Source organism: Anabrus simplex, unplaced genomic scaffold (assembly GCF_040414725.1).
Source record: "Anabrus simplex isolate iqAnaSimp1 unplaced genomic scaffold, ASM4041472v1 ctg00000124.1, whole genome shotgun sequence".
Taxonomy (NCBI): Eukaryota; Metazoa; Arthropoda; class Insecta; order Orthoptera; family Tettigoniidae; genus Anabrus; species Anabrus simplex.
In genome coordinates this window covers 293825-320303 of record NW_027130073.1, presented here as the reverse complement: position 1 = coordinate 320303, position 26479 = coordinate 293825, and the positions used below count along the sequence as shown (strand labels likewise).

Here is a 26479-nt window from a genome sequence, read left to right as displayed (position 1 = left end):
TTCGTCGTGCTGACCACATGACACCTCGTAATCTGTAGGTCTTCCGGCTGAGCAGCGGTCCCATGGTAGAGCGCTGGCCTTCTTAGCCCAACTTGGCAGGTTCGATGTCGGTCGGTCGGCTTTCTTGGCTTACGCTGCGTGAACCGTCAACGATAGACCCCGAGTGTAAGCGTACGAATTGTAGAGCATAGAAACCTCTACAAAAAAGTCCGCGATGGTATATACCTATTTCAAACCGGTTGCCCTCTAGAAGCGATTTCATGTTATAGTCCGCGGTAAAGAAAAATAACTCTTTTAAGATTAAATAAATATTTAGATATTATCCTCGAACTCCTTATCGAAATAAATTGTTTGACCTCCTCCAATATTTCATAAGGGTTACAATAACCTTGTCAGGACATTATTTGCATGAATGGTTCCGAAGTTATGACCATTTTAGACTGTAGTAGTAATTCATTCCCTGTTGTCTGCTGGCAAGTTGCCTCTACCTCGCCGCTTGGAGCGCTGTAGTCACCGCTTCGCGTCAAGGTCTGTCTAGGGAGGTCTGGTCACGTTACCACAATCCTTTGCGGTGGCGGCCATATTGGGTCTCAAATATCGTTGTTATGTGGGCGCGCACGATGTAATGATGTGAGTTATTACTTGTATTTTGAAAGAAAATGGGATACTGTGCCGCTCCAAATTGTCAAAATAAGACAACTGACGGAATTAGAGTGTTTCGCTTCCCGAAAGTTAAGCAAAGGGAGCTCAATGGGTACAAAACTGTAGGCATGACAAATGGTAATCTACAGGTAATTTCGTCTTGTGCGCGCTTTTGTGAACTTATGCACTCGTATTATTCCTGAATAATACAGTAATATGTTTGTATGAACGATGTTTTATATTTATAGGTCTTATTATGTATTTTCTTCTAGCATAATTTTGAAGAATCGCTATTTGAACTAAAGAGGGCAGATGGACGGAAACTACTCAAGTGGAATTCCATCCCAACAATTTTCAACGTCCCTAATCCACCCAAGTCTTTGACATATGATAGGAAACCTCCCAAAGAAAGGGAACTATCTTTCAAAACAAGCAAGAAAAGTAACAGGAAATGTGTAATAGTAGTATTGTTGTTTATGAAAATTTCCTTTTCATGCGTCCGGCTCCATGGCTAAATGATTAGCGTGCTTGCCTTTTGGTCATAGCGGTCCCGGGTTCGATTCCCGGCAAGATCAGGAATTTTAACCGTAATTGGTTAATTTCGTTGGCCTATCTCTTCAAACCAACAATTTGTGTCCAGCTTGTACTCATTACAACAATAATTGTTAATAAACGGGAAACTACCTCACTCATTTCCCTAGTACGCCTCTTCAGTGATGCCTAGGCCATCTATGACAGCTCATGGTGGAACTGTTGAGGATCCAACCAGCCTTCGGGCTGATGACTAAACATACATACAACAGTCTTTTACGGTACTGTAGTTATTTACAGCTATATTTCATTCACCTTAAATGCTCTATGGAGTACATTATCTGGCTGGACAAATACTTAAAGATCACAACACTCGCACTATCCAACGACTGTAATTTAACGTACCGTAGCCTAACATAGTATCCTAATGTAATCCCTAAAATAGCCTAACCTAGGTTAACTCAACTTAATAGTGACTGAATTTCTATTTCTTAAGGAATCGTGTCTAACAATGGCTGTAATTTTCTTAACCACTATTATTATTATTATTATTATTATTATTATTATTATTATTATTATTATTATTATTATTATTATGTTGCTGCCTGCTGTCATTTCTTGATGGATACAGTACTTTTGCATCCATCTCTTGGCACAGGCCAGAGTAAAGTGTAGCTTCCACCGAAGTCTCAGTCAAAATCCATGGCTATGACAATATGGAAGTTGCTGGGGTATGGGTAGTGCTGAGTAATGACATTCAGCACATGACTAGTGCATCTGAGTGTTATGAAAGGCGCTAGGGTCAGTCGTGCTGCAATAGTACTTTCTGACCCAGTGAGGAAAGCAATGGCAAACTACCTCACTCCTCATCTTGCCTAGTACGCCTCATTTTGGTGCTGCTTTGGTTTTTGGGGTTTCCTTATAACCGCACAACCTTTGGTGGTGCTATTTGAGGATCCAACCATCCTCTGGTCTGGTGACCTAACAGACAGATTATTATTATTATTATTATTATTATTATTATTATTATTATTATTATTATTATTATTATTATTTTGCTATTTGCTTTACGTCGCACCGACACAGATAGGTCTTATGACGACAAATGGATAGAAAAGGCCTAGGAATGGGAAGAAAGCGGCCTTGGCCTTAATTAAGGTACAGCCCCAGCATTTTCCTGGTGTGAAAATGGGAAACCACGTAAAACCATCTTCAGGGCTGCCGACAGTGGGGTTCGAACCCACTAGCTCCCGAATACTGGATACTGGCCGCACTTAAGCGACTGCAGCTATCGAGCTCGGTATTATTATTATGATGATTATTATTGTACCGGGCGGTACATCTCCACGCCGCTAATTTAAAATGTGCGCCAGTTGAAACTCCTCTGCTAGAGGAAGTCTGAACTTTATCTACGCTATTAATTCTCTACCTTCTCAGAAGATGTCACCACGTGGAAAACTTTGAGTTTTTGAACTGTGTCATTTTTGATGTGTTTTTGTTTAGCTTGAAGTAAGAAGTGTGAACTTTCTCTTCTAGAGGACACTACTGAAGATCAACAATAGTGCACCCTAGTGCGGAGTCAAAGAACTATTTTGTTGGAGAAAATTTAATTTCAAGAGTTTGTTCTTTGTTAAATTTCTTTCTGTTATTGTTTAAGTTGGCTATATTTACCCCTTTCTTCCCCTTGTTTTGAATGTATCCAATCACAAATTTCTTCAATTAATTTCTGACCAATCTGGGGTATCTTCCCCCAACTTGAATCTGTTGCGGGGTCCCACCCAATAAAATCTTGGTGGGAGGGTGTTTTCTTTCCCCTAACGCCTAGAACTTTCTGCGAGAGTATTTAAACTGCTGATTTTAGGGTCTCTGGGCCATTTCTGTTCCATCTTTCAGTGTATTAAGTACATAGCAGGAGGCGGGAAGCGCCTCTTTCTTCGGCTGCGGTCAGCAATAAGGTAATGGCCGATTAATAAATTCTTTCCTTGCTAGCTCAGCAGTTTAACTTTCGGGGCGGGTTCTAAGCGTTCCACTATGTAACCTTTTCCTAAAATGTAACTACTCTTTTCATCTATTCTCTTGTGAAGCTACATACTGGGATAGAGAGTGCTAACCCTCTCGAGCTCCCACTCATATTGTTTTGAGGTGAACTTTTTTCTCAACCTATTCTTCGTTAATGTAAAACAAATCGTTCCCTTCTTAAGTCACCTCTTTAGTATGGGATTAGCCCTTGTATTAACGGCCTAGCGCCAAGTAGGTCTTAATCAAAGTGTATTAGGAGTGCAAGTTCGCCTCCTCTCAAATTGTTATTTTAGAGGTCATTTAATTAACATTCTTTTCGCTTAATAGACCTCAGTAGATTGGGTATTTTACCCCTGTGTTATGTCCGTTGAGGACAGCTTGAAGGTGGAGTTTAGTGTGGCCTGGGAGAGGCTTAAATTGGAGAGCGTGTGGCTCTTTTAAAATTTGTATGTTGTATGCCTCGAGGAGGCTTTTCAGTGTCATTTGGAGCAAGGGCTCCTAGGTATGAACGGGGTTTTCTGCCCCTCTGTTAAAATTGTGTTTGGGATAAAACTGAGCTGATTGCCCAAGCATTGTGAATTCGGGGCTCGAAGCCCAACTTCTGTAAATATTGTAACTACCTTATTTGACTTGCTACTCTGTAACTGCCATGCTTGTTACTTATTAATTTTGAAAAGAAAATATAACCTTGTTAAATTTTAAAATTAATTTCACTTTAGTAGCTTGAGACCTATTCACCACCCAGCACCTTCTTTCATGCATAACTACCACAAAAACACGGTAACAATTATTATTATATGTATGAACGTTAGGACTCAGTTGAGAGCCCCGTGGTCGCCAACCCACGCTCCCTAGTTAGGAGCTCCTGACGCCCCTTTCAGTCAGCTCTTATGACGGGCAGGGGATACCGTGGGTGTTATTCTATTGCCCCCGCCCACAGGGGAAAATCAATTTGGGTTGTGACTACGAGGCCCTTAGCTGAGTCTTGACATTTCTTTCACTTGTGTTAGGCTCTCACCTATTCTATCCCATCCGACTTCCCCTGGTCAACACTTGTTCTTTTCCGACCGCGACGGCATTAGCGCATTCGAGGCCTAGGAAGTTTTTCATTTCCACGCACTTTGTGGCCTTCATCTTTCTTTTGCCGATACCTTAATTTTTCGAAGTGTTGGACCCCTTCCATTTGTTTTCTTCTGATTAGTGTTTATAGAGGATGGTTGCCCAGTTGTACTTCCTCTTAAAACAACAATCACCACCACCACTTGGTACTATATAAGCTGCATGGGTTATCAACAAACTAGTTACGAGTAGCTAAGAACATCACTCTTGTTGCACATGTGCAGAGTATTTTTGCCTTAGAACCAAAAGAAATACCTCATGAATGGATAACAACAGTTACCATACATCATTTAATGCACTCAACTCAAGAGACTTTCAGTGTTTGTCAACACACTGGGATAACCCCTTAGAAACGCAGTATCGGTAATTACTTACTTAATAAAGAAAATGCTGAAGGTAATTTATTACAACTGTCTCTTAGTACTTTAAGTATAGTACTTCAAATTCAGTATTTCATGTAGCCTACCGTTAATCATAATATGACACAGGTACTGTACAGATTTCTATGTTTCTGTCAATAAGATGACGTATTTGACAGATGATATTAATAGGAAACACAGTAAGACCAAGTTGTAAGGAAGTAAAAGAGTAGGACATGAGCTTTCCTGTTGATTCTTGTTTCTAAAAAAAAATTTAAAAAATAAAATTCAGGCTCTGCTAATTATCTTCCTATTCAAATAGCTGTGAATGTATTAATATAATTTAAGTGTTATACAGTTATATATGCAAGAACAGTACATGCCCAATTAAATTCTTTACGAAAAATAGTTGATGTTCTGTTTTTATTTCAATGTACGGCACCGAAATCCTCTAAATTCGAATACACTTGCCTTTGGTTACGCTCGCTTACAGACTCAATATGGCGGCTCCATAAGAAGCATTCGTGACTTGACCTCCCTAGACAGACCTTGCTTCGCGTCTGCGTGGCAGCAGCGGCGATTGGGAAGTAAAAGTGCGGGGGCAAAAAATATATAGCCAACAAACAGTACCCGGGTTTGTGGGATATAACGGAGGATGGGGGAAGGGGGTATATAGGTATATATATATATATTTAAAAAGGCCACAAAATGGTAAGTTTGTTATGCTTTCTAAGCGAATTTCGCCACAGAAGTAAAAATTGTCAGTTTACGAACTTAAATGCGGTAATGATAGTTTTTTGTTGTTGAGATTTTGATTCTATACTATACAATAAAATGTTCGCTAAAGGAACAATATTACACATCTATTAAAATTAAAAAGAAATACGGCGTGATTATACAATTAAAACTATTTAGCGTTTGACTATACCCTAAAAAACTGACAATAAAGAGACGGCCAGACTGACGAATGCACGCGGTAAGGTGGTGAATCATACCTCATTGTGTATGACCTTAGCAAAAAAATGTATAGGCCTGGTACCCTTGCTCATAACACAAACAAAGTCTCCAGTATTTGCTGTGGCGCCATACAAATCGATTAGCCGGAACGAAGGGCATTTTTTGCTTATTTTCGCTAATAATTTTGGCAATGATTAAATAATATAAAGAAAAGAATTATTTGATAGGACAACAGGGCTTGTACAAATGGCTTTTTTAAATAATCCCTACAATTCCTAGTTTCAGCCGGCTAAAATGGAATAAAAATGTAATATTTTCTTCAAAAAGTTGATGATGACGATGATGCTTGTTGTTTAAAGCAGCCTAACATGTAAGGTCATCGACCCTCTCTAAAAAGTAGGGGGGCGACTGCCCCCCCCCCTCGCCCCCCCTAATCGCCGCTACTGCTGCGTGGTATATGAGAGGATCATATTCCAGAAGACATATTACTAACATCATTAGGTTGCGTTTTAATCATGCCCTTACGCCGCAATATAAATTTCGGTTCCATTTGACGCAGGAGCCAAATTATTCGTGTGGTGCTAATGATGGAGATGCGAATCATCTAGTTTTTCAGTGTCCTCTATATGTGAATCCGTGTAGGAAGCTTATTACTAGTCTTATGCGACTTAAGCAGGTTTTTCCAACCAGTGTTTCTTGTTTGCTATGTAATTTTTCTGCTGAGATAATCAAAGTTGTAAATACGTTTTTGGATGACGCGTAAATCTCTATGTGGTGTATGTATGTATGTTTAGTCCTCAGCCCGAAGGCTGGTTGGATCCTCAACAGCTCTGCCATCAGCTGTCATAGATGGCCTAGGCATCACTGAAGAGGCATACTAGGGAAATGAGGAGTGAGGTAGTTTCCCGTTGCTTTCCTCACCGGGCCAGAAGTTGCTATTACATATCAGTCTGCCAAGCCCACTGAAATGCATGCACCAACCGACCCTATGAGCAATATTTTCACACCATTCAGAGCAGGGACTGGCTGCAGAAGGAATGGCATTACTAGCATCACTCATACCTCAGTCACTTTCATTTTGTCAAAGCCAAGGATAAAGCTGAGACAGATCAATGAAAGTAACAAGATTGCTCTAGCCCATACCAGAAGACATAGTGCACTGTAAACACTAGGTCCCGCCAGCAAAGGCATTATGTGGTGTATGGTGGATCGTATTCAGATACTACTGATTCCATTGGGGTGGTTCATCATATTGTTGGAGTATGCAGTGATAGTGATTTAGTGGAATATAGTAGCGGCGATTAGGGGGGGTGGCGAGGGGGGGCAGTCGCCCCCCTACTTTCTGGAGAGGGCCGATGATCTTAGATGTTAGGCACCTTTAAACAATCATCATCATCAACTTCTTGGAGAAAATATTATATTTTTATTACATTTTAGCCAGCTGAAACTAAGAGTTATTAACAAAAGCCATTAGTGCAAGCGCTGTTGTCTTATCAGCTAATTCTTTTCTTTATTTTCTTTAATCATCACCAAAATTATTAGCGCAAATACGCACAAAATGTCCTTCGTCCCGGCTAACCGATTTGTGTAGCGCCACAGCAAATAGTGGAGACTTTGCCTGTGCTATAAGGAAGGGTACCAGGGCAATATTTTTTTTTTTCTAAGGTCATAGACACTGAGGTACGATTTACCACCTTGCCGCGTGCATTCGTCATTCTGGCGGTCTCTTTAGTGTCTGTCACGTTTTTTGTGTATAGTCAGATACTAAATGGTTTTAATTGTATAATCACGCCGTATTTCTTTTTAATTTAATAAATGTGTGATATTATTCATTTGGTGAAAGTTTTATTGTATAGTATTAATCAAAATCTCAAAAAACTATTATTGCCGCATTTAAGTTGGTAAACTGCCAATCTTTACCTCTCTGTCGAAATTCGCTAACAGAGCATAATGAACTTACCATTTTGTGGCCTTTAAAAAAAAAAAGTTTTGATGAATAACCCCCCTCCCATCCTCCGCTATATCCAGCAAACCCGGATACTGTTTGTTGTCTGTAAATTCTTTGCCCCCGCAATTTTTATTCCCAATCGCCGCTACTGTTCCCTTCAAAATGACGACTTGTTATGGACTAAAGTTTTCACTTGTATTAGTGTTATTCAGCAAGTAAAGGATTGTAGAATGGGTGAATTTACCTCGGTAAAAGCCCACAACTCATCACCACCACCAACAACAACAATATAGACTGTGGTACTACGGTACTAATTTGGAAGAGAGATCCTACAGGCTTTGTCCCAACCTCATCCATTCACAAAACTCGCACTTTGTTAAATATGTATAAGATTGGTGGCTGGACGTAACGCGTGCGTGATGTCCATCAAATACGAAGCAGAAGGAGAAGAAAGCCTACAAAACACTATGCAGTATAATCATATGTTCACTGAAGCTCGTAATTTACATCAGTAATATTACTTGTATGAAGCCGTAGTTGTCCCGTACTTCGTCTCACAATTTAAAGATTTTCGTGAACGAAGGCTTGGAGTGATGCACCGGCTGGCTAAGTTTCTGTGTTCTCGCCAGTGCAATATCACTCCCAGCTTGCAGATGTTCTTTGACGTCAGACTGTAACAGAATACACTCCGAAAGGGAAGAAGTACTGTAGCAACTCCTCATATTAAGGTCACCGGTAGTTTACAAGCTGACGGTTTCGTGAAATTTTCGCACTTGCTTTGTATGTGAGTGCGCCTGCCCGAAATCTAGTGGTGACACTGAATTGCGAACCTAGGCAGTTTCGTGAAAAGAAAGTAGCAGTTGCGAGGTAATTTGGAGGTTACATTCTGCCTGATATGTGCATTACTACGCAAAATGAAGTGGGGAAATGAGATGATCATCAAATGTCTAGATTTGTATTCAGTACCTACGGTATTTGTGGGACTTAAATGATATAAATTTAAAAAATAAGTAAAATGTGCTGCTACACTTGAGTATATTTTGAAAGATCTCAGTATAGATGGAATGACTTCGGATGACCTGAAGAAGAAAATCCATTCCATATGAACTGAGAAAAATTGAAATGAGCAAAAGATCTGGCAGACGCACCAATGAAGTATAAAAACCAAGGATCCTTATTTCACTTTTTCTTTCTTTCATTTTTTACATTTAGGAACTCGAGGATGTTTCTCAAAACGTCATAGATGATGATTTTGAGGAAGCTTACATTGCAGAGGTGGTGTCTGTGTTCCCTGAAAAGTTAATAAATGATGACTTGGGCAATGTAGCAACTGTCACATTACATTCAGAGAAACATTTCTACATTGTGAGACAAGCCAGGAAAAAAAGTTAAAAGGGGAAAGGAAGCAAGATGAACATTTGAATCCCCTTCAAGATGAAGTGCGCTGGGCTGGGTGACTCAGACAGTTGAGGTGCTGGCCTGCTGACCCAAAGTTGATATGCTTCGAGGTTTGGTTTGATCTTGGCTCAGTCTAGTGGTATTTTCTTTTTCAATTTGCTTTATTTTGCACAGGCACAGGTAGGGCTTATGGGTAAGATGGGATAGGAAAGGCCTAGGAGCGGGAAGGAAGTGGCCGTAGATTTAATTTAGGTACAGCCCAAGCATTTTCCTGGTGTGAAAACGGGAAATCACAACAAACCATCTTCAGGGCTGCCAACAGTGGGATTCGAACCCACTATCTCCTGGATGCAAGCTCACAGCAGCGCGTCCTTAACCGCACAGCCAACTTGCCCGGTCCGATGGTATTCGAAGATGCTTAAATATGTTAGCCTCATGTCGGTCGATTTACTGGCACATAAAGGAACTCCTGAGGGACTAAATTCCGGATTTGTCAATTACGACTAAGGTGGAAGATGAAAAAAAGTATCGATGCTCAAATGAGGAAACTTTCTGAATAGCTCGTAATAGGACTCGTAGTGACATTAGGCATTGGTTTCTGCAAGATGGCTGAGCTCTCCTGTAGGCCTGTTAAATAATGTTCAGTCAATCCAGTATGTTGTGCCTATTCCTCCATTGTATTATGAAAATAAGGACTTTGTCACGATGTAACTACATAGGCCAACATAAAATAAAACATTTTCAGTGTGATTATTATTATTATTATTATTATTATTATTATTATTATTATTATTATTATTATTATTATTATTATTATTATTGTCTGTCTGTTAGGTCATCAGCCCAGAGGCTGGTTGGATCCTCAAATAGCACCACCAAAGGTTATGCGGTTATAAGGAAACCCCAAAAAACCAATGGCAGCACCAAAATGAGGCGTACTAGGCAAGATGAGGAGTGAGGTAGTTTGCCATTGCTTTCCTCACTGGATCAGAAAGTACTATTGCAGCACGAATGACCCTATGAGCAGCACCTTTCATAACACTCAGATGCACTAGTCGTGCTCTGAATGCCATTACTCAGCACTACCCATACCCCAGCAACTTCCATATTGTCACAGCCATGGATGTTGACTGGGACTTCGGTGGAAGCTACTCTTTACTCTGGCCTGTGCCAAGAGATGGATGCAAAAGTACTGCATCCATCAAGAAATGACAGCAGGCAGAATTTATTATTATTATTATTATTATTATTATTATTATTATTATTATTATTATTATCATCATCATTTATTTCCTTATAGTAATATATTCCTCTAATGCTGTGTAAATGGCATCACAAACCTCTGGAACTAATTTTGCTTTTTGGCACACTGTACAGAGAAGTGCGAATCACAGCTTGCGAGATATCTGTGAGTAACGTGCAATTTCAACTCCGCATTACAGTATCTTGCTTCTTTATTGCATTTGTAATTTTTCCAAGTAAAAAGCTGAAATGTTCTGGAGTCACTCGTATAGGATTGTAGTAGGTTTTGGGAACTTCTTCTACTGTCTCCTTCAGTAATGCTGCAGAGCATTCTCGTCCAGACTCATTTCTTCCTTCTCTGATTTTTTAAAGTCAACAGTAACATCTCTGCGACTATTCTAGCTGCTGCAATAACTTGAGCATTCATTTAAACAAATAGTATTACAGAAAGGCATGAAATTATTGTGTATACTAGTGTCTCCATGTGAACAATTTCCTATGCAATTACTTTCATGAAATGAGTTGCAAAATATAGTGTCATCATGTAAACTAGGCTTTCTGCTCATAATTTTGGAGGATTCAGACAGTAGGGCACAGCAGCTTCATCAAACTCCTACAGTTCCCTAAGCAGTGTCGAAGCTCAAAGAAGTGAGATGTTGCTGATACAAATGTCCACACTCCATCCTCTGTTGAACAACATGAACCAAATGCCTGCAAACTAGGACTTGAGTTTCTGTTTCTCGATTGATTGGGACATAACCATTTTAATATAGATTGTCCTTAACATGTAATGAAGAAGTATGTTTTGTTACTGTGCCACAATTCTTATCACAAGGAATCCACTATCTTTCACAGCATTAATCACGTTCTTAAATAAGGTGTAAAGCCCAGACCCTCATTAAAAAGCAGGCAGCAGTGATAGTGAACTTTTCTGATAGACCATTTCCGACAAAAGAGAGTACCTAACTTATTGGCTAATGTGGACCATTTACCTATACACTGGTATGAAATGAAATGGCGTATGGCTTATAGTGCCGGGAGTGTCCGAGGACAAGTTCGGCTCGCCAGGTGCAGGTCTTTTGATTTGACTCCCGTAGGCAACCTGCGCGTTGTGATGAGGATGAAATGATGATGAAAGCGACACATACACCCAGCCCCTGTGCCAGCGAAATTAACCAATTAAGGTTAAAATTCCCGACTCTGCCGGGAATCGAACCTGGACCCCTGTAACCAAAGGTCAGCACACTAACCATTTAGCCAAGGAGCCGGACTATACACTGGTATTATAACCCCCTACTCCCTGCATTGACACTCCTATAAAATTTATCATTAGTTCTGTCATATTTTAGTCTTTCTCTAAGAGCCATATCATAAGACACAACAGAGACAAGCTTCTAGATTTGTGTAGGTTTTCAGCTTCAGTTTTAAGCCTAGCCTTTATTGAACGGAGTATGTATCTAATCTGTCTAATGTGTTGTGGAGGGGCTCATATCCTTTAAGAGACACTGGTCTTTTCTCCACGCAACACCGAATACTCAGCTCTGACCACTTTAGTTTACTCTTCCCAGAATTATGTATCTTATCAATGAAATAAGCGGCCTTTTACTTTATTTCATCAGCAGCTTTTTTTAATAGCAGCGATTTTGTCAAATTCAAGAATTTCATCCAGTCTCTCGTACAAAGCTTGCAGATCATTTCTCATCTCTGCCATCTTCCATTGAAGTCTAAATATTTGATATCAAATCTTTTTAATTTTCCTTCTGTGGTAAGTGGAACTACTTTCATGAAGGATCCACTTTGATGTTGTAGTTCAAAAACATACCCGCGGACTATCACATCGCTGCCTGTTGCACTGGTAGCACGTGCCTTACAAAATTTAACCCTTTGGAAATGCAGATAACTTGGATATCAAGGAGAAAATACTTGATATGACATCTGGCTTTAAAATATTTAATTTTGCTGTTCTTCTTATAGTCCACATTGCAAAAACGAAGGCTACAAATGCGAGAGTAATCTGAGGGTATCCATCTGCTTCCTTTACTAGGACCTTGCCTAGATACAGCCGATAACCCCTTTCCTCTTAACTCTCTTCTAGGCGGTATTTCATGGAATTGTATCTCTTCTGGCTGTGAAAAACCTTGCCGAGATTTGCAAAATGTACACAACAGTAGAATATTTCGGAAAAAATCTAATGTCTCATTCTAAAAAAAAATAATTAAATGGAACAAACGGAAGAGAGAAGTTAACTTTACAAGAACTTCAAAAATATTTTTAAGCATAACATGATTAATTCATTTCACAGTTCTATACAAAATATCGCTTGTACAAATGAAAGCGAACAGGCATGTTTACTCGTACAAAATAACTAAGCCTATTGTACACATACATGCATCAATAAGACAAAGCAACACCCACCCTGATTGCGTAGATTGTGCACTCTTACAGCAATTTGAACAGATATTGGTATTAGTGCCTCTCTGCGTTAAACTAGTGGCTATAGAGCATTCAGTATATGAGTATCAAGACGGCGTTGCTCTCATGCTTTGAGTCTACTGTGCTGTCGTTTACTATTCAAGCTGTTTTGCCAGCTCACCAGTAACTAAATGGGTATTGAACTTTGGCTCGATAACAATGCGCAATATGAAGGATGGGATCACTCGTTGCTTCCCTGTATATTATATCTTTTATTCTGGTGGTTCTGCAGCTCTGCAAATCATTTGCACCTGAAACAGAAGAAGAAATTTTACTGCTAAATGAAGATGATGTAGACTCTGATCATCTTTTGCTTCACAGAGGAATGATTCATTAGTCATTGCTGAATAAAGGAAAAAAAATTATAATTTTAAAGGACATTACCAATCACTTTGAAAAAAGTAGTTCATCTTAAGGATGTCTGGTTCAGTGGCTAAATGGTTAGTGTTCTGGCCTTTAGTCCAGATGGTCCCGGGTTCATTTCTCAGCCGAATCGGGGATTTTAACCTTAACTGGTTAATTCACCTGGCTCGGGGCTCTCTCTCTCTCTGTGTGCGTGCGCGCGCGCGCGTGTGTGTGTGTGTGTGTGTGTGTGTGCACGTGCCTGCGCACATGCCATCCTCACAGACAAGTTGCCTAGAGGCCATGTACTAGAAAATGACCTGCACCAAGCATCTCTGGAGGTCATAACCCAGTATTATTGATTTGAGCTCATAACTATTCATATTGTTAATTATAAGGATGACCTTCCTGGGACAAGGTCAAGAGATGAGAGGTTTTCCATAGGCCCTAAAATATTTAAGGCTTGTTTCCATACAAGTAAAGGACAAAAAAAAAAAAAAAAAAAAAAAAAAAAAAATGAAATGGAATATGGTTTTTAGTGCCGGGAGTGTCCGAGGACAAGTTGGGCTTGCCAGATGAAGGTCTTTTGATTTGACAACCATAATCAAGAAGTTAGTAAAATAACCACTAACTTGAACCATCTGCATATGAACCTACACAGGGGGGCTGCTAAGGCGTTACGTCAGGAGCAGTTGGAAGATGATTCTATATCAAGAAATGACATTAGAAAGCGGGCATTCTTTCAGAGAACTTCATTTACCAATGGAGACTGTCAGGTGGTACTTCTGGTGGTAGAGCTTTTAACATTTTGTATCATAAAATGAACAACATACAGTAATAGGACATTTACTCAGAAAATGTATTTATGAAGCAAGTTCTACTTCCTTACAAGTGTTTCTTTTTGATAGTTTCGTACATAAGGTATTCTTTCAAAATATTTATGAATCAAGTTTTATTTTTCTGTTTACTTGTGAATATAATTGAAATATCTTTTCTTAGGACTCGTCTAAAAGCGTATTTGAGCAACAAGCTCTATTATACTGTTTTCACTTATTGTTTGTGAAAATTCTTAATATATAGGAATGTTTACATTAATATACGTTTCTCATTTCACATGCCTATGTTCATGTTAATCATGCCCTCCCCACCCCCCCCGTTAAATACCCAAAGGTAGTAGTAGTAGTAGTAGTAGTAGTAGTAGTAGTAGTATATTCTCTTTTAACAGAAGGTCAGTAATCATTATCGTCATTAGTGCATCCGTTTCCATGCACGTTTTCTACTCTAATTTTCTCTTCCTCCTCTGGCCAGCTGCACTTGCTGGGTCTGTCGTCTTCCTCTTATAATGACCTAACAGGTTTTAGCCTTGAATCCTTCATACAGTGGCTCTGGAACTCTAGATAGGTTTACTTATGCTGAACAGACACAAACAGTATTGGTATTCATATTACACTAGACATCTAAATCTCAGCCCGTGTAATTATATTGAACTGTGACATGTTTGAGTGCCAGAGTACAAGTTGGCAGTATGTAGGGACTCGAATTTCATCATAAGTGCAAATACTGATGCAAGAAATTGTTTCCACGTGCAAGATGTTTAATTATAGTACAAGTTAGGTACAGTAACGAAGAACTTAGGGATTGTCTGCGGGACTATCATTTCTCTAGTACAAGTGCCATAATGAAATTGGACAGAGATCTTCAGTGTTTAGCCTTGCACTATTCCTAGTAGATTATGATCATGCAACCAGAATTATTTCTGTGGAATAGTGATACCGTTTAACATCATTAGCTCTGTTAATGAATTTGATTAACTAATGAAACTAGCCTTTATGGTATGATGATATCATTGCAGGTTATAAACTTCGTTTTTCTTGTCCGTATTGAAGATCTACTTGTGATACAATTCCTTTAGTTTTGCCAATTACCATCTTTTCAATACAATAAAAGTATATTACAAACTTACATATTTATTATGATGTTTACATGGTACATGTTTCGCTCCTTTTTGTGAGCATCATCAGCCAAACTATCATTAATCTAAGATTGTGTAAGATCATAAAACAATTCTTTTGGTTCAAGATTACTCCTATAAAACTAATTGACAACCTTATAACATTTTAAAAATCACAAAACTATAAAATTATGTCTTAAGTTAACACTTTTGGTCTAAAATCTTCTTCAGTCCAAACATTTTATCACCGAAACTCATCCGGTGAACATCTTTTAAAATTGTTTAAAATTAAGAATAAAATAAGGAACTTTGAAATCTGGCTAGTTGTGTTGATTCCCGTTGCTTAACTTGTATAATTGTCATTAAAACTTCATAACACTATTGAATATTTTCTGCAGTTGATAATTGTCATTATGGTCGATAGACTTGTTCTCGTTGCTGGAGTAACATCATGATCCCATCATGACTTGACATAATTATGCCTTACGCATTATTTGGGAACACTTACCAGAGGATGAAGTAGCTACGCTAGAAAGAGTGAAGGCCATGAATCTTAAGAGTTCTCTGCCTGGGAAAAAAACTCTCTTTCGAGACTAACCTGTGAGCTCACAAGACAACTGTTCTATACAGAAAAACTGCAATTAAACTTACCGTTGCCTTCTACTACAGAAGACCAAACTTTACATCCGGAACTGCAGAATTTAAAAAAAAAGATATTTGGATGGATTTTTACCAAAGAAATGGCATGATGACTTCAGAATGGACGAATTCTGACTAAAAACTGTGGCATACCATAACGCACTTCTTATTTCATATATTCATAAAACAATTGTAAAAGGCAGGCAAAACAACTTGAGTATGACAGGCGTATGAAGACGAGTTATCTGACATATTTATAATGAATGCTATGGAGCAGCACGGGTCTTCTATTTAAAATTAAAATTTGTTTTAGATCCTTTTGTTTTGCGTGGAAGTTTTTGTTGCAGCCCATATTATCTAGGAAGTAGATGGTCCTTTCAAATAAATAATAAAAATGTCGCTATTCAAATCAGCCTTCCCAAAAGTAAAGATTTTGACACTAATATCTGTTGTTATCGAGGATACGTTTCATGTCCCTAATGCCCATCCCACAGCCGCAGTGATGCTAGGAGTGTTTTACCCCAACAGTATTATTCTCCAGATGGTACGACGTAATTATATGTACCAAGTTTGGTTGAGAGCCATGCTGAAACATGCTGATGTTCATACATAATCTTGAACATTTTGGATATTTTATTTTTCACCACATCTTATTCCCCCATGCCAATTGTGGCTGAAATTTTACTTAAATGTCATCCGGAGAATCACTATTCATCTCCAAGACCACAAAAAGTTTGGAATCAACACTAACATAGATCGTTCTTTTATTATTTGTACATCTCCCTCCTTCCCCTCTACATCCCAATGGGTGATTGGTATGTCCCACCCCACCAAATTATTTTTATCCAGATAGTATTAAATCATGTGTGCCAAGTTTGGTTGAAAGTGCAGGTTTGCCCTTTGTTCACCTCTCATTTTAAATCTTTATGTAAACTTATTACTCCTTAAATATGATCAACCCGCTTAGTACATAATACATTGCGAGCTAATATTGCCTTCGCCAGCATTTATTGGAGTGGTCATTTAGTGATTAGATTTTAGGATTAGTGTAAGTTAAGTGAACACAAGAGACCTATAATTGCCTGATGATTCACTGCCAGGAAATTAAGGAGAGATTAGGAAAGAATGAAGCTGATCAGTCCAGTAGGAAAGCTGGGCAAACTGGAGAAGTGTTTTAGTAAATGTTTTAATATACCCATCTTAATTAACGAAAGAAACATAAGGTACTTTAAGTGATATTACTTGGTCTATCTATTGATAATTTTCATAAGTGGTGGCCGAATATGATAATGTTTCAGAGCTTGGGTTACCTCACAACCTCCCTTGGTCACTTCTTGTTCTCTTCTGATTCATAGGGTGTTACGTTTGCAACACCTATCATATTTTTGTTTTCACAACCATCATTGTCCTCCTGACTCCCTCCCGATACTTCCATTATTCAAAGGATCTGAACACTTGCTTATTCTCCACTAATTAATCAATAATGTCCCTCACTGAGAACTTGTCCTCATGTTTACTGCAGTGTGTCATAAGGCCTCCCTAACAAATGCATCTTCCTCCTCCTTTCAGAATTTAGAGAGAGGGGAGAAAAAAAATTGCATCCAACTTCAAAGTAAGCACCACACAACCTGTCCATTTCTATTTGCAAATAATTTAATGAGTGATGTAATCCATTGACAGTATGAAAAAGACTTACGAATTGCTCCAAATACATTAAAATACCATCATTTTGGTGGCAACAGTAAAATAGATGCTTACATAATTTATAGTGAATCTATTACTTTAATGTGTCTTGGGGCCTCACTAAAAAATGCATCTTCTTCCTGGTTTCAGAAGGTCAAGAGGAGAGAAAAAAAAAGTGAACTTCAAAGTAAGTACCACAACCTCTCCATTTCTATTTGAAATTAATTTAATGAGTGGCATAATCCATTGACAGTACTAGAATGACTTACGAGTTGCTCCAAATACATTGAAACACCATTGTTTTGGCAGCAACAGTTAAATAGTGCTTACATAATTTATGGTGAATTTATCACTTTATTACTCATGTACAATTTTTAAAATATCAAAACCATATCTGTCCGAAAGGGTAAAGATTAGTAAGAAAGGGGTTGTGCTTGGTCGGTGTTGGTGGATTCCTCTAGCGTCCAAGTTTAGGATCTCGCCTAGATATAGCCGACATCGACTTTTCTTTTCATTCACTTCTCAAAATTGAGCCGCTGTGAGATCTGAGAGGCTTTATTTGGCCCTAAAAAAATCTAGGGCTTGTTTCTGTACAACTACAGGACAGTAGAGATTGCATTTGGTTAACCTTCTGCATTTTAGTATACAAGGATTCTATTAAAGAATTACAGCTGGAGAAGGTGGTAGATGATTTTATATTAAGAAATGGGGTTAGGAAGCAGGCATTCCTTCAGAGAACTACATTTCCCAATGGAGACTGTTCAGGTAGTACTTCTGGTGGTAGAGCTTTAAACATTTTGTATCATAAAATTAACAACAAACAGTAACAGGATATTTATTAAGAAAATGTATTTATGAAGCAATTTCTACTTTCCTACTAGCGTTTCTTTTTGATAGCTTCATATATAAGATATTCCTTCAAAATATTTGTGAATCAAGTTTTATTTTTCTGTATACTTGTGAATATATTTGAAATCTCCATTCTTAAGACTCATTAAAAAATTTATTTGATCTACCAGCTGTTTTATAGTTCTGTTTTCTCTGATTGTGATAATTGTTAATATATAAGAATGTTTACAATAAAATTTGTTCCTCATTTCACATGCCTTTTCTCATGCTAATCACGCCTAGGTCCCCATTAAATACCCAAAGATGGCATGCCTAGAGGTCGTAGTTGTAGTTAATAGTAGTACTAGTAGTATCTTCTCCTTTAACAGATAGTCAGTAATCATTATCGCCATCATCCATTCAATGCATCCAGTCTGTTAGTGCATCCGTTTACATGCAGAGTTTCTCCTCTAATTTTCTCTTCTTGCTTTACGCAGCTGCACTTTCTGGCTCTGTCATCTTCCTCTTACCGTGACCTAACAAGTTTTAGAGTTGAATCCTCTATACAGTGACTATGGAATTCAGGACTGGTTTTCCTTTATGTCTGTAGCTGAACACACACAAACTGTACCTGTATTCACATTACACTAGACGCCTAAATCTCTGCTCATATAATTTTTTGAATTGCGACATGATTCAGGGCCACAATACAGGTTGGCAGAATCAAGGGACTTCTTGCTTCATAAGTGCAAACGCTGATGCATGTAATTGTTTCCTAGTACGAGACGTTTCATTATAATACGAGTTAGGTACAGTAATGAAGAACTTAGGGATGGTCTGAGGGACTATCATATTTCTAGTACCAGTGCTGAAATTAAATTGGACAAAGATCTTCAGTGTTTACCCTTATACTCATTATGATCATGCCTCCAGAGATTTTTTCTCTGAAACGATGATGCAGTTTAACAGCATTTGCTCTATTAATGAATTGAGCAAAATCCTGTTTGATTTTCTGCTGATGATGATGGAATGACCATCTGTAAGATTAACTAGCTTTATTATTATCATAAGTATGAGGATCTCACTCGACATAGCTACGGGAGAAAGAAGAGGCCTTGCTATTATTTAATGCCACAGGAAAACAAGGGAGATATTCAACAATGCACGGATGCAAAAGGGCTAGGACTGGAAAGCAGAAACAAAATCTGGTCAAAACCCATTGCACTTCAGCCATAATTGACTTGGCCTACCAAGTGGACCCTACGTAGCCAGAAGATCTGTATATTATAAAAGCACATTTGGTAGACCTCTACCATCCCTGAGTCCATAATTTGCCCAGGAATCAAATCACTACCTCCAGACTGTGAGATTAGCTAGAAAGGAAGCAACCATGGTGTGAATTAGGGGGCATCTGCCTGGTATGAAAATGGGAAAATCAGCATGGCGTGGATTGAATTGGTGTGGCCAAATTTCAGAAAATCAGCCCAAGACAAAGCTCTGAGTATACTTTTTAGAAAGACAATCCAGAATTACCTACTAGTGGACCCATGCTGCTCCACAGCATTATTCATTATACACTGCCTGTTGGGGGGTCTAGCTTCATTCTTGAGTCTTTACTATCTAAGCCTACATTTATTTCTTCTTGCATTTCCTGCTCATTTCCGTCATACCGAGCTCGATAGCTGCAGTCGCTTAAGTGCGGCCAGTATCCTTTATTCGGGAGATAGAGGGTTCGAATCGCACTGTCGGCAGCCCTGAAGATGGTTTTCCCTGGTTTCCCATTCACATACCAGGCAAATGCTGGGGCTGTACCTTAATTAAGGCCACGGCCGCTTCCTTTCCATTCCTAGCCCTTTCCTGTCGCATCGTCGCCATAAGACCTATCTGTCTCGGCGCGACGTAAAGCCAATAGCACACATTTCCGTCATCTTTGTTTAAAATTTCTGGAAAATACTCATGCCATCTTCTTAATTGTTCTTCTTGTGATAACAACACATTTCTTTGCTTATCCCTTACTCGTTTACTCGTCCTATAACCTCCCCTTGACTACTTCCTAGTAATATTATAGAGTTGTTTCATATCACCCTTCTTCTCAACTTCCTCTGCAATTTGTGCCTGCTGGTCAATCCATCGTCTTTTATCATTTCTCACACTCCTTTTAACCATTTTGTCAATTTCATAATAATTCCTTTGGTCTTCTGAAATGAAATGATGTATGGCTTTTTTTGCCTTGAGTGTCCGAGGACAATTTCGGCTTGCCAGATGCAGGTCTTTCGATTTGACACCCGTAGGCAATCTGCGCGTATGATGAGGATGAAATGATGATGAACACGACACATACACCCAGCCCCCATGCCAGAGAAATTAAGCAATTAAGGTTAATATTCCCGACCCTGCCGGGAATCGAACCCGGGACCCTGTGGCCAAAGGCCAGCACACTAACCATTTAGCCATAGAGCCGGACTCTTTTGGTCTTGTGACTTCTGCTGTCTTGTTCTGCTTAAATTTAATATAGCTTTTGCTGCTTTACATTTTGCAATTATATCCCTTGTTTCCTCAGTCAGCCTTTCTGTTGATACCTCCTATAACCAATTACTTTTTCACACATTTGTATATAAGTGTTCTAACATTTTCCCCGAGTTCTTTCCACATTCAAATTTTCTTCAAGATTTCAAAGGACTTCAAATCAATTTTTCAACTCCTGTCTAAATTCTTTCCTCTTCTTTTCATTGTTTAACCTTCGTATGTTGAACCTCTTTTTCTAGTTGTAAACTTCTTCGATGCAGCCTATTATTTGCAATTTAAACTCAGCTACTACTAGATGATGTTCACTACCAACATCAGCTCCTTTTCTGTTCCTCACATCTGTCAATGATCTTCTTATCTTCTTACTAAAATCTTCATGGTCGATCTCATTTTCTATTTTGTGATCTGATGATACCCATGTAATATTATGACACCTGTTGTGAGGAAATATGATCCCTCCTATCACCATTTCCTGTGTAAATATGCAAATCTCTCTCCATTATTATTCATTTCATCTAAGACACGTTTCCCGCATCAGATACTTCTATTGGTGCATAACAAACTACTAATTTTACATTTTGAATTCACCTCGAAATCTAGCTGTCTTCATTCTATCTGAGATGGGACTTCATCCAATTAAACTGTTCTAGGATGTCCTACTTAGCAATATACCCATTCCATTGTCCATTTGGCATCGTCCACGGACTGTCCAGAATAATTCCCATTTTGCATCATTATCTCTCCACTTAAGCCAAAAAAATCCAAGCCATAATTTGCATCTCTTTCTCAACCTGCTTAAGTTTACCTTCCTCTGTCAAAGTTCTAACATTCCAACAACCGATTCTCATTTTCTGTTTTGGGCTAAAGTTCATCATTGAGGTATTCATTGGGTTTCATTTCACTTCAGTTTCTTTCAATAAGTGGATTTAAGATGTGCAAATTATTAGCCCACAGCACCCGAGCTTGGAGGTTGGGCTGCTACCTGAGCCTCCAAACCTGCCGTTTTCTGTAGAGGTAGTCTCACGTAGCCGTTGAAGATCCCTCTTCACCACAATGCAGTGGTTTCCCCCTATTTCTGTAACCCCACGGGAAGGGGGTTGCCTCATCAGGCAGACTTGCCCTTCCAGAGGTCTCCTTCTCTGCCGCATCTGCCATTGAAGAATTCATCAGTGCACTGTTAGCTCTCACTTTTCAGGGTTCTTTGAAGGGCCTTCACAGCTGCTGTAGTGGTCCTGAGGTACAGAGTCCCCGTTGTACATCACCCCTGCGTGTAATCCCCTACTTCATGCGTTACGGGAGTCATAAAAAAATTTAACTTGCTCAAACAGAAAAGTAAACTTTACAAGAACTTCAAATATATCTATAGGCATAACATTATTAATTAATTTCACAGTTCTATACAAAATACCACTTGCAAAAAAACAAGAGTGAACAGGCACGTTTACTCATAGGAAATAACTAAGCTTATCATACTCATACATGCGTCAATAACAGAAGGCAGCACCTACACTGACTGCGAAGATTGTGAATCTATGACAACACTCTTTCGGCAACTTCAACAAATATTGGTATTCATGCCCATCTGTGCTAAACTAGTGGCTATAAAGCAGGCTGTTAAGATAATTTTGATGTCTATCCTGTTATGTGTTTGTAGTGGTTGGTATCATGACAGCCCTCCCTTAAGTTTTGTTTAATTAAAGGACGACAGTCATGTAGTGCGCAAGGTGTGTGTTTTTTTTGTTCTATTGGAAGTTTTTTTCTTCAGTAATGGTATTAGGAAATATTCCTGTACAATAAATTATTTTCCTTATAGATTAAGCTCCAAATTTATTATTACGGAACACAGGCAGTATAAGAGGATCGAGACACCCTACTGTGCTGTCGTTTACAGACCTAAGCAATTCTGCCAAAACACCGGCAAATGAATGGGTATTGATATTTGACTCAAGAACAATGCACAATATGAAGGATGGGATCGCTCATCACATGGCTAAATATAATATCTTTTAGTCTGGTGGTTCTGTAGCTCTTGCAAAACCATATGAATCCGTGCCTGAAATAGAAGACAAAATTTTATGACTCCATGAATATGATGTAGACTCTGATAGTCTTTTCCTTCACGGAGGAATATTTCATCTCTCACTGCTGAATGATGGAATAATAATGGATAACTTAAAGGACATTACCAATCATTTTGAAAAAAGTTAATCTTAAGGATATCTGGCTCATTGGCTAAATAGTTAGCATTCTGGCCTTTGGTCTAGAGGTTCCCGTGTTCAATTTTCATCTGAATCGGGGATTTTAACCTTAACTGGTAAATTCATCTTGTTAGGGGACTCTGTGTGTGCATGTATATCATCTTCATACTTTGTTGAAATCATGTTAGGTAGAGCCCCATTCTCTTTGACATGCAGATTTCCTATAGGCCGTCTAATAAGAAAGGATCGGCACCAGGCCTCTCCGGAAGCTGTACGCCATTATTATTGATTTGATCTCAGAATTATTTAAGTTTTAAAAAATAATGATGACCTTCCCGGGACAACTTCTGACAACTTCTTGAGCTGAGAGGATTTTCATAGGCCCTAAAAGACTTACGGCCTGTTTCCCTACAACTATAGGACAGCAGAGATTACTTTAATCGAGCCTTCTGCATGCGAGCCTACACAAGGAGGCTGGTAAAGAGAAGGTGGTAGAATATTTTAAATCAACAAAAGAAGTTAGGAAGCAGGCATTCCTTCATGAGTCTACATTTCCCAATGGATGTAAAATGATCATGCAACCAGAGTTATTGCTCTGGAATAGTGATACTGTTTAACATCATTAGCTCTGTTAATGAATTTGAGCTTAAATCTGTTGAATTTTCTGGTGTTGATGATGGAATGAACATCTGTAAGTTTATCTAATGTAACTAGCCTTTATGATATGATGATCTCATTTGATAGAGCTTCAGGAGAGGGAAGATTCCTTGCTATTATTTAAAGCTTCAGGAATATAAGGGAGATCATCAACAACAAAGGATGTAAAAGGAAAGCAGAACAAAAAGAAATGAAACCCCGTTGCACTACAGTCGGTATAGTCCTTCTCCTATCAATTGGACACTGCCCTGCCGGAAGATCTGTAGATAACAAGGTGACACGTGATAGACCTCTAAACCAGTCCTGACATCCTTAATGTGGCCAGGAATCAAATCGGTACAAGTAGGCCACAAGGGCGGTTGGGAAGGAAAGTTTTGTGGCCTAAATTAAGGATCATATACCTGGTCTGAAAATGGGAAAAGCAGAATATGGTGGGGTTCGAAGTGGAGTGGTGAAATTTCAGAAAATAAGCACAAGGTAAATTTCTGTGATTACATTTTAATTCCTTTAATCGTAACTAGTGGACCCATGCTACTCTGCAGCATTTGTTATACATCAGTCAGATATTGTGTCGATATGAAATTGTTCAGTGCGTTGCCCGGGTACATTTCTTGTATGTTCAGTTTGATCATTAAGGATGAAGCTTAATTTTTGTAGATATTTTATTATGGTGTTGATTGGTATTTTACAAACAATTTGTTAGTTTTTTAGTGTTATTGCTGAGTATCTATATATTAAGAATTTACTAAAAACTGCTTTGGCAAATCTGTCTCTCCGTTCCACTGTACTGATTTGCTTCATTTTGTTGTATTCTCCCTGGAATTACCTGCCGGTGGATCTTGAGACATTGTTAGGTCTCTTAAGTTCAGCCAACTTCGCGTAATCATAAAATACAATAATTTAATGACCACTCCAGTAACTGCAGGTGAAGGCTTACCTTAATCTGCAATACATGCTGTACTTAGCAGTACTTTCAATACTTTCATAATATTCTGATATGTGAATATCATCTTAAGTAATGTCATTGTAAGCAGCCATGCTTGATTACTGCCCGTCAGGCCAGAGAGTTCATACTTCTAATGATCATAGAAGAAGACTGTTCCCTGCTGCGTATTCTTTGATACTCTAACCTTTCCCAGCAAGAGATGGTAGAGCATTACTAATAACTTACAAGCTGCTAAGTGACAAGATTCTATGTACAAGCAGACCCCATCATGACATAATTATGCCTTAGATATTGTTCGGGAACACTTACCAGAGGATGAAGTAACTACGCTAGAAAGAGTGAAGGCCATGAACCTTAAGAGTTCTCTGCCTGGGAAAAAAACTCACATTCGAGACTAACCTGTGAGTTCACAAGACAACTGTTCTATATAGAAGAACTGCAATTAAACATACCGTTGCCTTCTCCTACAGAAGACAAAGCTTTATGTCCGGAACTGCAGAATAAAAAGAAAAAGATGATATATTAATGGATTTTTACCAAAGGGAAGCCATGATGACTTCAGAATGGACAAATTCTGACTACAAACTGCAGCATACCATAACTCACTTCTTATTACATATGTTCATAAAACCATTGAAAAAGGCAGGCAAAACAAGTTGACTGCGACAGGTGTATGAAGAACAGTTATCTGACATATTTATAATGAATGGTGTGGAGCAGCTTGGGTCCTCTTGTTTAAATTAAAATTTATTTTAGATCATTTTGTTTTGCGTGGAAATTTTTGTTGCAGCCCATATTATCGAGGAAGTAGATGATCCTTTCAAATAAATAATAAAAATATGTCACTCTTCAAAAAAATCAGCCTTCCCAAAAGTAAAGATTTTGACACTAATATCTGTTGTTCTCGAAGGTTATTTTCATGTCACTAACACCCAACCCACAACTGGAGTGGTGCTAGGAGTGTCTTACCCCAACAGTATTATTCTCCAGATGGTACGACGTAATTATGTGTACCAAGTTGGTTGAGAACCATGCTGAAACATGCAGACGTTCATACATGATCTTGAACATTTTGGATATTTTATTTTCCACCACATCTTATTCCCCCATGCCAATTGTGGCTGAATTTTTACTTAAATGTCATCCGGAGAATCACTATTCATCTCCGAGATGGCAAAAAGTTTGGAATCAACACTAACATACGCCGTTCTTTTATTATTTGTACATCTCCCTCCCTCCCCTCTACATCCCATTGGGTGCTTGGTATGTCCCACCCCACCACAGTATTTTTATCAGATAGTATTAAATCAGATGTTTATGAAGTTTGGTTGAAAGTGCAGGTTTGCCCTTTAGTCACCTCTCATTTTCAATCTTTACGTAAACGTATTTCTCCTTATATACGATCAACCCACTTAGTACATAATATATTGCGAGCTAAAGTAAAGCCTTCGTCAGCAATTACTGGAGTAGTCATTTAGTGATTAGATTTTAGGATTAGTGTAAGTTAAGTGAACTCAAGAGACCTATAATCACCTGATGATTCACCCCCAGGTAATTAAGGAGAGATTATTAAAGAATGAAGCTAATCAGTCCAGTAGGAAAGCCTGGCAAACTGGAGAAGTATTTTAGTAAATGTTTTAATATACCCATCTTAATTAACGAAAGAAACATAAGCTACTTTAAGTGATACTACTTTATCTATCTATTGATATTTTTCATAAGGGGTGGCCGACGTTTGCAACACCTACCATATTTTTGTTTTCACAGCCATCATTGTCCTCCTGGCTCCCTCCCGATACTTCCATTATTCAATGGATCTGAACACTTGCTTATTCTCCACTAATTACTCAATAATGACCCTCACTGAGAACTTGTCCTCATGTCTACTGCAATGAGTCATAAGGCCTCCCTAACAAATGCATATTCCTCCTTGTGTCAGAATTTAGAGGGGAAGGGGAAATTGCAGTCAACTTCAAAGTAAGCACCACACAACCTGTCCATTTCTATTTGCAATTAATTTAA

At 38.6% G+C, this 26479-nt stretch overlaps 1 protein-coding gene across 2 annotated transcripts in view; it reads left to right on the top strand.

Annotated features, from left to right (window-relative positions):
• Nucleotides 1–17489, top strand: part of LOC137503444 (uncharacterized) — a 366746-nt gene extending 349257 nt beyond the window's left edge. Inside the window, exon 17 of one of the 2 annotated variants that reach the window (XM_068231027.1) lies at nucleotides 17453–17489. In XM_068231027.1, the coding sequence (XP_068087128.1) occupies nucleotides 17453–17481 (29 nt within the window). In that variant the 3' untranslated portion in view covers nucleotides 17482–17489. The remainder of the gene's footprint in view (nucleotides 1–17452) is intronic. The other variant, XM_068231031.1, reaches the window with a different exon arrangement.
• Nucleotides 17490–26479: the final 8990 nt, after the last annotated feature.